The 18268-nt window shown below is 40.8% G+C and overlaps 1 protein-coding gene across 1 annotated transcript in view; it reads left to right on the top strand.

Annotated features, from left to right (window-relative positions):
* eipr1 (EARP complex and GARP complex interacting protein 1) overlaps window positions 1-13493 on the top strand; it is a 55513-nt gene extending 42020 nt beyond the window's left edge. Inside the window, exons 7-9 of the mRNA XM_034576993.1 lie at window positions 5540-5707; window positions 9514-9681; window positions 13059-13493. Coding sequence (XP_034432884.1) covers window positions 5540-5707; window positions 9514-9681; window positions 13059-13233 — 511 coding nt within the window. The 3' untranslated portion in view covers window positions 13234-13493. The remainder of the gene's footprint in view (window positions 1-5539; window positions 5708-9513; window positions 9682-13058) is intronic.
* Window positions 13494-18268: the final 4775 nt, after the last annotated feature.

Consider the following 18268-nt stretch of genomic DNA (forward strand, 5'->3'; position numbering starts at 1 on the left):
TCAGCGATGAAATGATTGCTCTCCTCTTTCGATTTTTCTTTTCTCCCCCTCTCTCCCCACAGCAGTTGTCATAGAAACAGAGACATGTGTGTGTGTGTGTGTGTGTTAGAGAGAGAGAGAGAGAGATTTTGTGTGTGTGTGACTGTGAGCGTCTGTGTTCCAGTCGATCCCCTCAGCAGGGAGATTTATCACCCAGCCTAAGCCAGGAAGGTGTGTGTGTGTGTGTGTGTGTGTGTGTGTGTGTGTGTGTGTGTGTGTGTGTGTGTGTGTGTGTGTGTGTGTGTGTGTGTGTGTGTGTGTGTGTGTGTGTGTGTGTGTGTGTGTGTGTGTGTGTTAGAGAGATTGAGTATGAGTGAGAGAGATGGTCAAATGTGTACAGCCTTTGTATCTTCCCTCTTACACACCTCTATCTTCTTCTGTATTTGCACATAAAGCAGTATTTTAGGGATTGTGTTTTCCTGTTTTATGTTATTATATGTGTGTGCCTAACAGTGTGTGTAATAGGTCCCCTGTCCCCTCATCAACCTCCCATCACACACGCTCACACACACTCAGCAAAGCTGGCTGGATGACTTTAGATGGAGTGTGCCTGGTGGCTTAGGTCGGCCACAGCTCTAATCCTCCGCACTCATACAAACACAAACACACACATACAAAAAGTCCCAGGTCTCTCCACTATTAGCCCTGTGCCGAGGGAGTGTGAGAGTTGAGTGTGTGTGGTTGTGAGTGTGTGTGTGTGCGTGCATTTGAGGAGGGGATTGCACAGAGACACCATAGAGGGAATGAGCGAAACTAACCCAATTTCCTGCTCCATTTCCTTTTTCACGCGGCGGCCGCGTCCCATTCCACGGCGGGCCGGCTTGAACACCAGCCACTCTGCAGCCTGGGGTCACGCCTTTTACCTCAGAGTCACACTCAGGAGAGGGAGGGAGCGCTGTAAATAAATCATGGGCACCAGCTCAAAATTAGACAGAAATTGAGAGTATAAATTGAATTAAAGGTAAATCACAGGTGATTTACCTTCTTTAAATTCAAGGCCCATAAATGCAATAAATAAGTAAATATTCCATAATGAAAGATTGAAGATTCAACAACTTATTGTCATTACACCAGCTGTCCAAGGCAGAATGAGATAGTGTTTCCCAGTGGTAAGTGTCCTTGCAATAGGCCTAAATAAAAAATTAGACAGTTTAAAAAACAATGAAAGAACAAAACAAGACAATCCCTGCATTCACAAGTCAGTTAAAAGTGTCCAGTGAAGGTTTAAAGTCAGTGAATTTAAGACTGAAGTGCAAAGAAAAGAGCAGCAGAGTCAGGTAGAGCAACTATGTAGCAGTCTGATTGCCATTTGTCATTGCATGTGAAGTCTTTTATCACAGTATATGAAATTTAATTCTGCAAATTCTATATATCGTTTCTTTAGATAAGTAGAACATTTAATGATAAACTCTTAATTGACAATATGTGTTAAACGTTAAGGTTAAAGTTTTGTGGAAATGTGTTCAGTAGCTTACGTTTAATCCTGCTGATAAAGAGGCGGTATGAAAACATAACCTCCTTGGTGGAGGTAATGAGGGAGAAGTGCAGCCAACACCAGGACAATACGAACAGACAGGGATGCCGTGTTCCATTCATTCCTACAGAAAAAAGACAAATCAAGGTACTTCATCAAATTGATGTAGTAAAAATCCTGTTAAATCCTGTCCAATAAAGCCATATTACAGCCAGCACTGTCCACAGTGGCTTAAAACAAGAAATATTGAAGTGATTACCAGCAGTGTTGGGGTTTGATAACAGAATCTGAATCTGGCATCTAATCCACTTATCAGCTCCGAATCCTTTCTCGAAGCCATCTGGGTTCAGGTTTCAACATTTGTGACTAAAGTTAAGAATAGTGGAAGTCTTGTTTCAGAACTTAGTGATCAATTAATGATATTATACATATGGCATTTACCTGAGAAATATTCACTCCCAGAACTAAGGTAATGGATTATTTACATAGTTTAATTTATTAGTGACAAGCTGTCTATTGTTGAACCACAGAAATAGGAACAGGCTGAGTTATTTTAAAATGCGTTGCTCAAGAATGACAAAACTCAAAAGTGATTGTCGGCCGAACACAGACTCTGGCTTGAATTAATCATGACATTAACATTAATATGTCACATCCAGGGACTGGATCCATAACAGAAGCAGCTAACAAAAGCAATAGTCTTTATTTGTTTGTTTAATTGTTACTAGGGAATAAACCATCAATCTCTGAGTTCGACAGCTTTTCACTGCCTCACTCGACTCATCAAACCAACACTTCTAATTCAGTCGAGTGCAAACCACCACCCAGGACAACAGTCCCCCTAAATCCAATAAAGCTGCACCAAATTCAACACGTTCATATACATCAATCTTACAGTCAGAAAGTGAAAAAAAATGTTACACCATCCATACCAGAGTTTTAAGGCTTCTCTCCTGATCCATGCCGCATCCGTCCGCCAATGTTTGTGGTAATCCGCGGTGTAGTTTTTGCGTTATCTTTCTTCGAAACAAATCAACGGATAAGGAACATAACCTCCTTGTCCGAGGTAATAAGTCTTGATTCAGAAAATAGACAGACAACAATCCAGCTAGAACTAGAACTCATCAAACGTAAAAACAAATACGCAAAGATTGAATAAATGTTTGTTTCCTTTTGATTCCTGAACTGTCACAAGAGATAGCAGCAAGAGCAACACTGTGTCCTCTGATTATTTAAGGTTGTTTTTTATTTTTCAGCTTTGTGCTGCTCCTGCACTGTCCTACATCGCAGTGACAACAGTGTCTATCAATGCCACTTTAAAAAAATCGTACTTTATGTCCGCACAGTATACTGCCTGTCTTTTCTCCAGTGAGGATGCACTACATATTCAACACATGATTATTGTATATATTATGCAACTGGGACACAGCTTGTGTTTGCAAATCTTGACACATCCGGAGATAGCAGGTTGAAAAGTGATCAATGTTTGTGTGTGTACATGGTAATAAGTGTGCACCATATATCTATTTACGTTCGCTCATTTGTACTGAATAAGTTATTTGGAACGTGCCTGTCAGCTCACTCTGTGCTTCTTGAAAAATGTGTGTTTTCATCGGAAGCTCCAACTTGTTATGTGACGTTTTCTGTCAAGCTCCATATGCCATCGCCAATGCCACGGTCTAGTGGTGGCAACTGCACGTACAGGCACACACTCGCAGAGTCACACACACATACTCCGAGTCACACACTGTCCCTGAGTTGTCTTGACCTAATTGAAGCCCAGCGGTCTGCCCCAGGTCATTCTCTTATACCTCCCCTATTTTAATGAGATTTTTAATTAGCATGTTAATTGCCTAACGTGATCAGCAGGGTGACTAGCTCGCTGGCTAGCTGCTGTTGGCATCCAGCTGGGCAATAACTCTGTGGCTTTCCACTCCGCTGAACAAAACTGTGCCAAACTAAGCCGTGCTAGGCCAGTCTGGAGAGGAAATGAAGAAAAACAAAGTAGTTATTTGACACAGTCTCATGTTGCATTAATGGCGAAGGCAGAGCTCTAGATCCTGTTAATTACCAGTTTATTCAAATGGGATTCGATTCTGTGAACCCCAGCTGATTGACTTATGTCTTATTTATAAAACAGTGTCAGGAGGCTACAAAGACAGCTTGCCAATATTAGTAACACAGCCATTAACATATATATACACCTGTACACCTAGTGACACTATTACACACACACACACATTGTGTAGAAGGGCTGCTTGTGCCAAAATAGGATATTTGTGTTCTGTTTTTTCCTTCTTATGTCGTGTGAACAATCTCTTCCCGGGTTTCTTGGTCAAATTTGAATGTTCACCCACCTTTTATTAAATTGTTTTATAATCACCAACTACCCATTAAAGCTTGGGTTGGTAATCCTTGAAAAGCTAGTAAGAGCAGGCTACGCTTTAAAACAATGCAACAGATACATTCCCCCCCTCCCATCTACCCTCTTGTAAAAGCCACGCACCAAAACACATGAGCCAGCTTTGTCTGACAACTGCTAGAAGCCGACTTTTCCGTGACTCGTTTGCTGACTTCTGAACGTCTCTGCTTCAGCGGGGTGTGTCTCTCTGGCTGAAGACTCCAGGCAGGCAGGTTGCTTAGTGACAGAAAAGCCAATCAATCATTTTATTCGGACTGATTAAAGTGACTGGTTGTGTTTATTAGATACTTTCCCTTTTCTTTTTTTTCAGATGAGTTGTTTTGTTTAGATAGATTCGCATCTTCAGTGTACTGGTCAGTTTTTTACAAAGCCAGTCATAACCAGTTTCATATCAGTTCTGAGAATGAATAAATCCACCTGTCTTTGTGGACAATTTCTCTTCGTGATTATCCCAAATATCCCTTTGCAACTTGGTCACACAAGCGAATATCATGTGACAAATTATCACTTTAATAATTGATCTAATGTGTTTTTCATTTTCTCATCCAGTTTGAGAAGATATATTTGAGTTATTTTTATATAACAGCCTATAACTTGCTGGATAGTTTCTTCAGCAGTTAGAAATTGTGTCTGTCTTTCATTGCGGTGCTGGGAAGGAGGCATGCAGTGGGATGATCAGAGCTTTTTTTCGCTTAAAATATCAGCCAGCTGTTTATGGAAATGAAGTTGATAAGAGCAGAGTTTACTAAAAGATGTTGCAATGCTCCACGGAGCGGAGGGAAAGTGCAGAGTTGGATAATAAATCTCTTTGGCTTTGTTTCATATATGAGCAGCGTCTTCCATACTTCACTATCTTTATTATCTCTATGTTACCATACTGTAATTGTCGGGGGGGAAATGTAGCTTAGGGCCACTTGAAATAACTTAAACATCATTGTGTAAGGCAGCTAACAAAGAAACGCTGTACTTCACAGTAAGAGGGAAGTTAAGTTGTTGAAAATGAACGTCGCAGTGCATTTAGAAACATCACAGTTTTGAGGAAGGACGAAAGAAGACGAGAAGAAATTGTTTATTTTTAGGTGAACGTTTATAGAGAAGATAAGGTGAGTCAAGGAGAATGTATAGGAGTAGGAACTGAAAGGAGGTGGAGGAGGAGACCAGAAAGATGGAGACACAATGCACAGAGCGTCTTTCTTCCTCTATCACTCTGTTAACTTCACTCTGGAAGGAACTCAAGGTTGTGTGGTTATGAGACTTACCTTTATAATTTACCACCACCGGTGATCACTGCTTTATTGAGCCTGGCCTTCACTGACAGACACAGATACAGAGGAGGCTTTGATTTAGCCTGGGAATGTTCTTCCTTGTGTGGACGCTGTGAATCATTCTCTCATATCTCCTTTTGTTGTTCTGTCCTATGTCCCCCCTCCCCTCTTTCTCCCTCTCTCTATTCCATGCCTCTCTCTTATCATTTCTCTCCCCGGCTGCTCCCTCTCACTCTTATCCCTCCATCCTAATTCCTTTCCTTACCTGTACTTCTCATCTTTCTCCCCCTTCCGTTTAATCAACTCAATCTTCCCCTCCCTCCTCTCTCTCCTCTCCAGTCAGATCTACTGTATCGAGAACGCTCATGGCCAGCTGGTGCGTGACCTGGACTTCAACCCCAACCGACAGTACTACCTGGCTAGCTGCGGAGACGACTGCAAGGTCAAGTTCTGGGATGTCCGCAATGTCCAGGAGCCTGTCAAGACCCTGGAGGAGCACTCCCACTGGTCGGTGAATTGTAAAGGGAGGGGTAACAGGGTTGGCCTGGGAGGGGGCTGAGAATCTCAGGTAGTGGAGTCAGTAATCTTGAATCACAGGACATGCGAAAAGATTTGATATAGGAGGTAGCAATCATCGTCCTTCATCAACCTTTACGTTGGCATGGTTGTAAAGAAATACATCCACATTAGCTACACTGCCCCCCCCCCCCCCCACGATTTCTGGTGATACTGCTCCAATTCGTCTGTTTCGTCTTTATCCCAAAGCTTTCAGAAAGAAAAGGTTTCCGAGTATAAATTAGCCCAAGTGTCAATTTACGACATGAATATGGATCATTCTGAAACCAGAAGAAGACGGGTAAATACGTAAATTATGAGTGGAGTATTTGAAGTACATTACTCACTTTAAGTTATCTAACAAAATACCTCATGATGTTATAGTTGAACTCTCATTGAGCAATTTGCTACTTCTGTTCAAATGCTAATGTTGCTTACGTTGGTCAATGGTGTTTACCATCATGAGATAGCCTCATGAGAATGCTGCGGTTGCTACTATTATTGATTTATTGTTATCAACTATCTAATTGTTTTGTGTGATAAGCAGAGTCGATTTCATCAGTCCAGTCTTTCTACCATAAATATCTGCGTTTAGCTTAAAGGGCCTGTTTAACACTACTATTCTATTCTATGAAAGTCAAGACATTGTTCTTTTTGCATTGTTCTGATATCCAACACATCTTTATTGTATGGATCTCACTCATCTAACTCACTCTAGAACATGTGCTCGTGTTCAATATTAATTACACTTAAACAATATTTTGAGAACTGCTTACGTTCCTAAGTTTATAAAATGTCTGTTAAAGCAGGTTCTTAATGTCTGGTGCACACATTTAAAATACACTAAATAGCCAAAGCTTTATGGACAGCTCTGTCTGGGTCTGGATTTTAATTCCAGGGAAGGGAAATTTTAATGCTCCACATGGTCCAGCAAACTGACCGTGCCAAGCTTTGGGCTCAGTTTTCATGTCGGCTTATTTTCAAATGCAAGTGAAATTCTTTCTCCGTCCGTCACTCCCTGACCCAGCAAGTCATCTGCAGCTATGCAGGTCATGTGTTGCAAGTAGATAAGCAATGCCCACTGGCAAGTAGAAAGAGTGACGGCATAGCCAATGTGTTGCATTAGCTTGGTGCTGTAGCAGCAAGACATAAAAATGCATTACTCTTAAAATACCCATTGATTCTGGGAAGGCATGTTATATGTTGTGATGATTTTAATTGTTTTTTGCACTGAAATTGCAGGAGCAAAAATAAAACTAGGGGGGAAAAATTGTTAGATTTTTTAAAAATATATATCCCTACTCACACACACAAACACATTTACTGACCCATACAATAGGTCTATAACGTACATTGGGTGTGATGTACTGGTGACCGAATATTTTGTTCGGTTGTCCACATACTTTTGCCCATGATGTGTATCTGACATAAAAAAATAACAACACAATGTCCTTTGAGAAACAATATCCAGAGTCAATTGAACAATCCACGGCTTTCACTGAAAATAACATCCACATGAAAACAGTTCACTGTGTATTTTGTGGTATTAAGTCATTTTAAAATCTCAACTCTACTGTTTTCGAGGGCGGTGGCAAACTTGATGGCAGACGCCACAAAAGGAGACAAACTCAATCAAATATATCCAAATGACCATATACCAGTGAGAAAATATCTTATATTAGAAGTGATGGATGTCATAGATTCTTTCAAAGAGACTCTGATTTGGAGCCTCAAGCACAAAACTTTTATCCCATCTCACTTTTAATGTTGGGAAGCTCAAGTGCGAACTTTTATGGGGGAAATTATTGGAGGCTGTAACATTTTATCCAAAACCTTTATTGTTGTATAGGGTATAAGTTGACAAGAAATATTGCCAAGCCATTCATCTATTTGACTATTTTAAGGTGGAAAAAATGTATTTGCATAATGAACAAAACGCCTCTCACTTAGCATTAGAGGATAATTCAGGCACATTTAGGAGAACGCACTGGCACTAATGATAAACTTGACGACTCTGTTGACTTCACTGTTGATTGCTTTCTAGTTTTATTAATGGCTTTATCTCCTAACTAATGAAATGCCCTAACTACTGCTGCAATAAAAAGTAGTAATACAGCAATTACTAATTAAATAGGGAGCTCCTCGTTTTGTCAGCGAGGATCGAATCAGTACGGCCCAGTCGAGCTCTGAGTTGTCCTCTGCGAAGCTTCAGGCGGTGCTAAGAGCTGACGGTGGTGTACTGCAGGAGCATGTTTCCATGGAAGACACACACACACACACACACACACACACACACACACACACACACACACACACACACACACACACACACACACACACTCTCTCTCTCTCTCTTCTGTGTGAGCTGAATAGACGATCAGTGTGTCTGCGAGCCAAACTGGGCTACTGCTGCAGCACACCAATCCTCACCTGATAAAGGCAAACACACACACACACACACACACACACACACACTAGAGCGAGTGTTATCTCCAAAGGAAAGATAGACTTGGCAAACATATCCATAACCGTAGATAGCTGCAGATATCAGGTGTGTGTGTGTGTGTGTGTGTGTGTGTGTGTGTGTGTGTGTGTGTGTGTGTGTGTGTGTGTGTGTGTGTGTGTGTGTGTGTGTGTGTGTGTGTGTGTGTGTGTGTGTGAGCGTGCCTGCGTGTGTGAGCGTGCCTGCGTGTGTGAGCGTGCCTGCGTGTGTGTGTGTGTCTTTCAAGCACTCTCTTTATCTCTCTGTGTGTCTATGTGCATTTTTGTGTATTCAAGCATTTCTATAATGCTCCTGCATTGTGTCTGTGTGTATTTGTCCTGTTTGTGCACTTATCTCATATACATGTGTGTGTGGGTGTTTCCCTGAGTGTGTTTGTGTATCTGTGTGTGTGCTTATTGTGCGTGCTCATTTTTTTCAGAGCACAGCCAGGATATGGCCTCAGGGCTGCTGGGGGTATTAGGGACTATTTTTTAGCAGGGAAGCGGATTAGAGGAGCGCAGGGAACGGCGTGGCCAAGGCTGATTTTCTGTCAACAGCCTCGGTTATCCCTCAATCCCTCCCTGTGAGGGAAGTGGGACCGCACTCTGAGCTGTGCCCGGGGCTCACAGTGAGAGAGAGAGAGAGAGAGAGAGAAAGAGGCATTGACAAACACAAGGAGAGAGAGTGAAAGAGGATGAAAACAGGCAAGTGAGAGAGACAGTGTTGACAGTTGCAGAAATAGAGAAAAAGCGGACAAAATGGAGTGAGAGATGGAGGAAAGGTGAGAAACAATTGGATTGAGAAAGTGAAACTGAGCAACCGGCAAATAAAACCGGGATCAGGGAGTTTATGATAATGATCGTCAACTCATGTGAACTAAGCCCATATACTGACTCTAAGGTACCAAATCCCTATTACTGGCATCTGAATACACACCACGATAGGCATATTTTGCTGTGAATCCCACTGTGAGAATGCTGCATTTTCTGCATGATTTGTGTGGGCACGAGTGTGTGAAAGAGAGATAGACACATGCGGCTTCTCTGCACGCCTGCGTGTGCGTGTCAGCATGTGTGGTCTGCCTGTAAGCACACAGTCAACATACACTGTATATGAACGTTTATCACACACTCACTTTAGTACTATTTGGAACAATGGGCTATACGTACATGGCAGCCAACTCCATGCCTGAATATATAAATGTACCCCACATTGTGTCCTCCCCACATTGTTTAAATTCTGAATGCACGTCTGTAAATGTGTGTCTCCATCCCAGGGTGTGGAGCGTCCGCTACAACCACAGCCATGACCAGCTGGTGTTGACAGCCAGCAGTGACAGCCGCCTCATCCTCTCCAATATGGTGTCCATCTCCTCAGAGCCATTCGGACACTTGGTGGATGACGATGATCTGAGCGAGGGGGAGGAAAACCACCAGGACGACAAGTAAGAGCAACTTTACAGCACTCTTAAAATCTGTAGTAATTGCTTTAATTATCTGTGGTATGATGGAAGATATAACACAGGGGCTCTAATACAAAATGGTTATTAGAGCTCGGATTTTATTTTTGTGGCACAGTTATGATACAAAATCTAACTAGAGATTCAGTAAAGTTTAAAGATATAATATATTACAATCCTTCATTAATATGTATAAAACTTACTACATCTATGAATTGAATACATTATTCTCCCATTTAGAGTCAAATAGACAATAAAGCAGAGGATGCTTTGGGGCATGAATACCATGTGATTGACAGCTAGCAACGTCCATTTGGGTGCAGTGTCCTCAAACTCTGTCAGGCTCCTCTCCTGCTCCTCCAAATATGGATTCTTCTGGTTTCAAACACCAAGATGGTGCAGGACAAACTCAAGGTTTCCAAACTGCAGTTTAAAAACAGACTAAATGGCCAACACAACTCTGTATAACACAACTCTGTATAACGCAAGCAACAGCAGCACTTATTGCAGCCCCCGAAATGGTCGTACAGCTGAATCTTAAATACAGTTTCAACCGAAAAGTGAACATTATGTGAAGTGGGGATTTATTACAGGACTGTTGTATAATACTGCATTGGTTTTAGCTTTGTGTACCTAAAAGAAAACTCAGTGTAAATTTAAACTGAGTGGCACAGTTCCACTGCCAGTCATTAATGTTTATAACCACGTATAAACCTTCCCTCACAGCCCCTCTTTTTAAACAGGGCTGTGATTTTATTCCTCTTTTTTAAAGAGTGATGAATAACCTCCGTCGTCTTTTATTGTATATTGAGACAGTCATATTCTTTTGTTCATATTTAATTCTATATTATAATTCAGATTTGGAATCGTATCAGTGTGTTAAAGACATTTATATTTCATATCTTTCCTGATGAGATTTAATTTTTTTTAATTACTCTACTCTTGTACATTTCTGGAGTTTTAGAAGGAGCCTGATGAAGCAAACTGAGACACTTAAGTGTGTATAAAAACACGCTGCACATTTCCAACTGTGCATTTGCTATTGGTCCTCCTGACATTAAAGCTGACTCCCTGAACCTTCACGTCCACACGCTGTGGCACTCAGACGGGTAAAAGCGGAGAGGTAACACATTAAAAATACTTTACTGTCAAAATACTTCAGGAGTTTTTCTCTATAGCGATTGGAGTTGATTTTAAAATTGCAGGGATATCATGTGTGATGGTTACCGTTCAGTGCTTTCCAAATCTGTCGCTGTCCTCCATCCATTATGTGGTCCCATTCCCCCTCTCATCCATAACTACCAGCTCTTACCACGCAATGACCGACTCTCATCCACAATTATCGTCTCTTCTTCCTAATCACCAACACTCCGCTTTAGCTTCAACCCATCCACTACAGTCATTGACCCCTCTTGTATGTACAGTGCGTGTCCACTCCACTGCACCTGAGCGCTACGTACAGATGTCTTCCACTGCCCGGACTGACTCACCCTTAAAAATTCCACAATTCAGACAATTTTGAGGATGATGACCATTTAGCTAAGGTTTGCAAGTTAAAGCAAACTTAGATTCTTCAAGTTTTTAGTGATTGGTCATTCTACAAATTGTGTATTCATGGGATTAAAAGGCCTTTTCCCAGAACATATTCCCTTGTTTACTTTTCGGATCATTTTAGCCTAGTCTTATGCCAAGTTCAGACAGCACCGCTCTCAAAGTCGTCGCTGCGCAGTTCCACTACAAGAGTCTTGCAGTCGTAGTGAGACAATTGACTGGTAACAGGGGGTCACACAATACACAATATTTCACCAGGAGAAACCCCCGACAAGAATCTCTGTTCTCCACAACTACAGCTGTTTTAAGACATGAACTCCGGACGGTGTCAGCAGAACTTAACTAACAAACTTTTCTCTCACACACCGGCTGTCAGCCCTTATTACCAAAAGATGTTTTGACATATTTGTCTGTGTCTTCTATTTGTATGACACCACTTTGTCATCCTGAAATAGTTTGATTATTTTTGTTTAGTTTTTTCATTTTTTCGCCTGTCACTTATTAGAACTGCGTCAACACGGCCGCTCGCTCGCGTGGAATCCTGCGGAGAATCTCCTGCTACGTTCTCACATCGACCAGGAAAATCTCCTGCGGTGTTCTGTATATGTGAAAGGCAAACTCCTGAAAATATCTGGACTCAATTTTCCAGACATTTTTCTGAGTTCATGTCAGAAAACAGCTTGTGACTTTGACAGTGGCCTGTGGCAAATAGCAGAACGGCCACAGTTACTCAGATAACCACTTCTTACAGTTGTCTCAGAACGCACCACTGTCCACAATATAAACTCTAAAAACTTCACATTCCTTCATAATCCTTGCTTCCTTCACATATAGCCTCCTTTTCTGTTCTTCCCCAATGAATCTATATGAACTGAGCACTCGGATCGTTTTTATTTTAGGCTGTAGCCCCGAGGGAGCCGCTTCTATCCTCGTGAAATAGTTAATGTGTAAAATAAATCAAAATATGTACGTCACTGTTTTCCTTCAGGACTACTTACCACAGTGGGTTTCGGAGAAATTTGGGATGGCAATAATGCCAGATAATAATTCTGAAATTGTATTTATTGTCACATTGTTGTAGCAGCGGGAGAAGTGTCTCAGCACTGGGGAGGCTGCTGTTTGGGTTGTGAATTCAGGGAGAAACAGTGAATAAAACAAGCAAACATTCTCCAGTTCCTCAGCAGGCGATGGTGTGTTCGGGCTGACCACGACACAAAGGAGACAAACTGTGTGTGTGTGTGTGTGTGTGTGTGTGTGTGTGTGTGTGTGTGTGTGTGTGTGTGTGTGTGTGTGTGTGTGTGTGTGTGTGTGTGTGTGTGTGAATCACACATTCCACATTCCATATCTATGAAGACATGTTAGAATAAACAAACCATTAAAAGTACCTTGTGGTAGTACTGGGGACTGAAGGGTCAACGCCCTCGCTGGTTCCCGCTGTTCCACTGATTGACAGTCGGTGGGGATAATGCACAAAGGAATGCCACAGTGCACCTTCAAAACCAGTGAAGATACGAAAGATTAATTTGAACAATTACAGTTTCACAATATTCCCACTCTAATATGAGGAATACAATACATTCAACACATAAAACACAAAACATTTTATAGAAACTTCTGACCCCTTTTTTGTATATTTTCTGAAACGAGGACAGAAGGTTCGTTGGACGCAGCCCTCAGTGGAGTCACATTGGCAGAGCTTTCTCTTTGAAATGGAAACTTCGATTTCAACGTCTCTACGTACACATCTGCAACATGTGATGCGTTCCTCTTCTCACCTCTTTGTGTGTTTTTTGTGTCTACGTGTGAACCAGGAGCAAGGAGCCCTTAAAGGACAGCGTGGTGTCCACCTACGAGGAGCACGAGGACAGCGTGTATGCGGCAGAGTGGTCGTCAGCCGACCCCTGGCTCTTTGCCTCGCTCAGCTACGACGGCCGCCTCGTCATCAACAGGGTCCCGCGGGCCCTCAAGTACCGCATCCTGCTCTGAGAGGAGAGGGAGGGATCGCTGATGTGAATTTGTACAGAGGGAGCGGAAAAGAAGAGGGGACAACACAACTGTGCACATCCTTTGCTCAAACAGCCGTCTTTACACATTCCTTTGTAACGTGGCAGAGTGAGCTGTCCCTGCAGTTTGAGGCAAAGAGCGTGTGTGATGTAAATATACTGTAGTACATGTATTTAATTGACCTCTGTAAACTAAACATCTGTTCTGAATATCAAGATTAAAATCTGAAAAAAACTGTTAAAGTTTGACATGGTGTGATTATTAAATGATAGGTTAAACCTCATAAAGACATCATAAAGATAATGCTTGACCTTTTTTAGATGTTAGATTGCACATCAACACAAATAGACACATTTCAACAGAGGCAGCCCACCGATAGGACAGAACATCACATGCAACATAAAACATTATTCCATAAAGACCACTGTGTCATATAATAATTAGCATTTACTTGTTGATTACTAACAACCTGTGTCCTCATTTGAACTGTCAGCACCAGTGTCAACACGTGTTCTGCTGAAGCAAGTGTTAATTCAATTTGTTAATTTAGCTCCTGTCAGAGTTGCAGTTTTCTCAATTATAAAATCCTGGCATTTAAAGACACAATATTTGAGTAAAGCCACATAATGAGAATTAATCAAATCTTAATCACAGTGACATGATCTCGCATTTTTCTTCATACTCAAGGATAATTCTGTTAATTTCCATTTAGCACATTTGAACTTTCATGAAGACTGCGTTTAGCATTGCAATGAAATGTCCCTTTCAAATCCCCAGAGGTCAAGGTGTCTTCAGACGTCCTAAACGCAAACATTCTCCATACAAAATCTGAAAACCCTACATTTGAGAAGCATGAACCAGGGGATGCTTCTAATTCACTTTTAACAATAAATCAGTTAATAACATTTTCTTCAGTTGATTAGATGACTAACTTATTGTTTTATTGAATTCAGTGGAAATACCGCTGACCAGTACGGGCGAAAGTAACGTACCCTTGTTAAATATATTCATACACTGCATAACTTAGAGAAAGAAAATACTAGGTAAAAAATACCTGCATTAACATCATAGAAAAAACAGATGTGGCAACAGACAAAGCCTAATTTTCAGCCCATTCAATAAGCAAAACACTTGTTTGTTTTTTCTGTGATTCATTGTGTAGTGTAACACTTAATAGGACTGTAGATTTATTCTGTACAGATGGAATAATAATACTCACAGTAGATTTCGTCTCTTTACTATCACTTTTTTTTCTCCTTCTCTTCCTCCTCCTCCTCTCTCTTTGTTTGCTGCTCCATGCACACTGTGTGTTGAGGCTGGTTGAAAGTGACAGTCTGAGCCTCTGTTATGGCCGACACACCATTGACAGGCCTTTTAATTGCACCCTGACTGTATGGATCACACACACACACACACACACACACACACACACACACACACACACAGACACACACACAGCAGTGCCAAGGGAGGGGCACAGGCACTTCATAAGCTATGCCAATTGGGGCAGGAATTGCTGTGGCTGAATACAGAGTATATTTGGATATGCAATCAGAGAAGCGTCTCACACACACACACACACATATTAACACATAGTCCTTGTAACCCTGCAGTCAGTTATAGAGAGAGAGGATCAGGGTGGAGATACAGAGATATGTTGAGTGCTGAAAAGGTAATCAGTGAAACTCGCCCATCTGGAAGCTTGTGATGCTTGTCACACACACACACACACACACACACACACACACACACACACATGAGCACACACGAGCACACACTCATTGTCACATCTCCACAATCTTCTGGGCACTGGTGCATGAAGAGATGTGAGGGCGACGAGCACGTGTGCCAGGGTCTTATCTGTGATAGAGTAGATGTCAGTATCTATGTTGTATTAAAAGACAAATGGTTGATGAGAAAAAGCCGATTTCCACATGTACAGAATATCCAGCAGCTGATATGAAGGATGGGGCTTTGTGACCAATCAGTCAATCCACCCACCAATAAGAGCTGAGGATTTGCATGTGAATCGATGATGGCACCTCTTTAGTATTCCTGAGTCCTTGCCCAGGACAAATTACACTAAGTATGATGCATTGATAGTCGATGCAGAAATATGGACACATTTTATTGCTGACACTGTGAATGCCCAGCCCACTGTGTCGCTTTCTCTTTATGGCATATTCATGTGCTACAGAATGTTGCTAGCCAACAATAACACGTGACAGCAGCTGATGCATGAATCAGAAAACTAAAGCTCAGTCACCAGCAAATATTATTATTATATTATTATTGTGTCATTTAGATTCATATTCATATTACCCGCCAAAATCCTGAAGTGGAGCTACATACATAAGATATTTTAACCTTAAAACATAGACTTTGATAGAGATCAGTGTCATGAGAATAACCATAAAAGATGGAAACCATTAAAAAAAACAAAATTGATCTGGATTTGACGTTTTTGTTGGTCCGATCTGTTAACATGGAGAAATGGGGGTTTATGACCTATACTGCAGCCAGCCACCAGGGGGCGATCAAGACGCTCTGGCTTCACTTTCATGGAGCCGTCACGTCCTCCCTCTCTTTATAGTCTAGGGTTTAAACACATACACGCAGCCAACATCCATAGAATCTTCCAACCATGGGATTCAAAACAATACTTACGGATTCATATAAATACAAACAAACAAACGTGATAAATATGAACCAGCAATTTCATATCGTTAATAATTAATATATTGTGAATACATTACAAAACCTTTATTGGTCGGAAATATGGACACGCAAAATCATTGCAAATTTATCAAAGCTTTATATTTTCCAACCTAATCAAACTTGGATTTGCTACTTTTATGGTAATTTACATTATTTTGTGCTATTTTGGTAAATGTATTTCTTTTGTTTAGTCTTGTATATTTTAAAAGCCTGTCTAGGGACAAACATTGAAGAAAAGCATATAGTGAACCTAATGAGGGGGGAAATTAAATTCAATGATTCTCTTGTCATAAATTTGTCAAATATTGTTTGAAAAACGGAAATTACAACCATCTGATCATACATGATGGATCCCTCTTTAAAAACTCTGATCTGTTAAAACGGTATAATCCCACTCATGATCCATTTTAATGTCTGTGGGTAAAGATTTCTTCACCCCCTGAACTAAATGAGCCACATGTTAAAATGAGGATTTACAAAAGGGCAACCACAGTTCTTACTGCATCCTGACTAACTGAGCCAGAAACCCAGAGAGGAACCGTCGGCTCCCCGAGCACCTTAGGAATTATTATTCAGGCTTTATTGGACGAATATAATATTAGTAAAATATCCCCCAAAAAATCCAATATGGAAGTGCTGTGATCTTTTCGTCTTCCTCGCCAAAATATTTGGATTGATTGTTTGATTGTTGTAGATTCTGCTTCTGAACATTAGGTTAAACAACATTTTAAAGTTTATCTTCACCTCTAAGTATTGTCTGAAGCGTCTTTCCCTGGAATTCAAAAAATGCCCTAATAATGCCGTGCTCTGGAGTTTCCTGATGGTCAAGACCAGGGTTGTCCCGAGCTGTTTACCGGGTCACTTGCAAAACCCCCGGCTGCCGACCTTTAATAAGAAGCTGTTAACTTTTTCAAATATGTATAAATGTCATGACGTAGAGACGTCCCAAATGGTTCACTCTACTTAAGCGTTGGTCTGCCAGGTCCAAGATGGTTTGAAACACTAGGTGGCGTTATGAGCCGTGTTTAAAAGGTAGATTTGTTTATTATAGATTTAGTAATAAATGTCATATTAAAACCAGTTTCAACAAAGAACAATCGTATAATTTAGTTTATAGCTCAAATTATACACAGTATCTCTTTGAATATGAATAGTCATGGAATGCATTGAATTGTTTTCAGAATATAATGGTAGCGAGTCAAATTGTTTATATGTGTATTTTAAATCTGAAATAATGAGATATTTTACTTCCAAAACCTGTGAAATCCATTGTGTATTATTCTTTAAATGATCTTATTAACTTCTCATGAGGACATTTCATTAACTGGTGAAATGGATGCATATTTATGAATCCTCAAAAAGTATCTGTTTTCCCTGTTAAACCGACTTTTTATTATTATTTGTATTACTCCATGTAAGCTGTGTTCATTTATGTTTTTAGCCGCCTGAGGCCGAACGAGCCGAGACAATATCTCTGATGTTTTATCAATTAAACCTGTTATTGCAGGAGTGATAGTAAACAGTTTACACATCCGGAGTATTATTACTGTTCACTAGGAGATTTGTTTGTGATGGAAATAAACTAGACTTTAAAATGGCACAGGGGGCTGCAGAGTGGATGACGTTAATGTCGGGAGCAACAACTACATTCGACTGTAACTTGGACTGTAACTAATTACTTTAACAAACAAAATTGCAATTGCTTACATTTAAGTGGACCTGTTACCTCTTCATGAAATAGACATGTGCAGACTAGCTAGTCAGGATATATAAGGTAACATGTACAGGTCATCTGATGGAGTTGTTTTCAATGATTGACATATGGCCGACATTTCTCCAACATGCTTGGGTTCATAAACATGCGTCACTGCTACAATAACATGTCAATGTGAATCGTTGACCTTGAACAACGCTCCTGTGATACCACGAACCAAACACTTCACTCACACTTCAAATTCTTATGTGTATTTACAAATGAATAGACCAGCAATTTCCTTGTGGTTCTCATCTGTCTCCACCATTTCCTAGAAACACAGTTTAGATCTGACGTTTATGTTTATTACATCCAACAAGGAGGTTATTTTTTTCTACCCCTGCCCATTTAGATGTAGTGTGTTTGTTTGTGGGCAGGATTACGCAAAAATGAATGGACGGATTATGACGAAACTTGGTGGAGGGATATGGTAAAGGGGAAGCACCCATTACATTTTGGTGTGGTTGGGTTAATTCCTAGATCTAGATGAAATGATCAGGCATTTATAGGGAACTGATATTTATGAGTGTGTGAAATTAGGTGCAC

The sequence above is a fragment of the Hippoglossus hippoglossus genome, chromosome 22 (genome assembly GCF_009819705.1).
Source record: "Hippoglossus hippoglossus isolate fHipHip1 chromosome 22, fHipHip1.pri, whole genome shotgun sequence".
Lineage (NCBI taxonomy): Eukaryota > Metazoa > Chordata > Actinopteri > Pleuronectiformes > Pleuronectidae > Hippoglossus > Hippoglossus hippoglossus.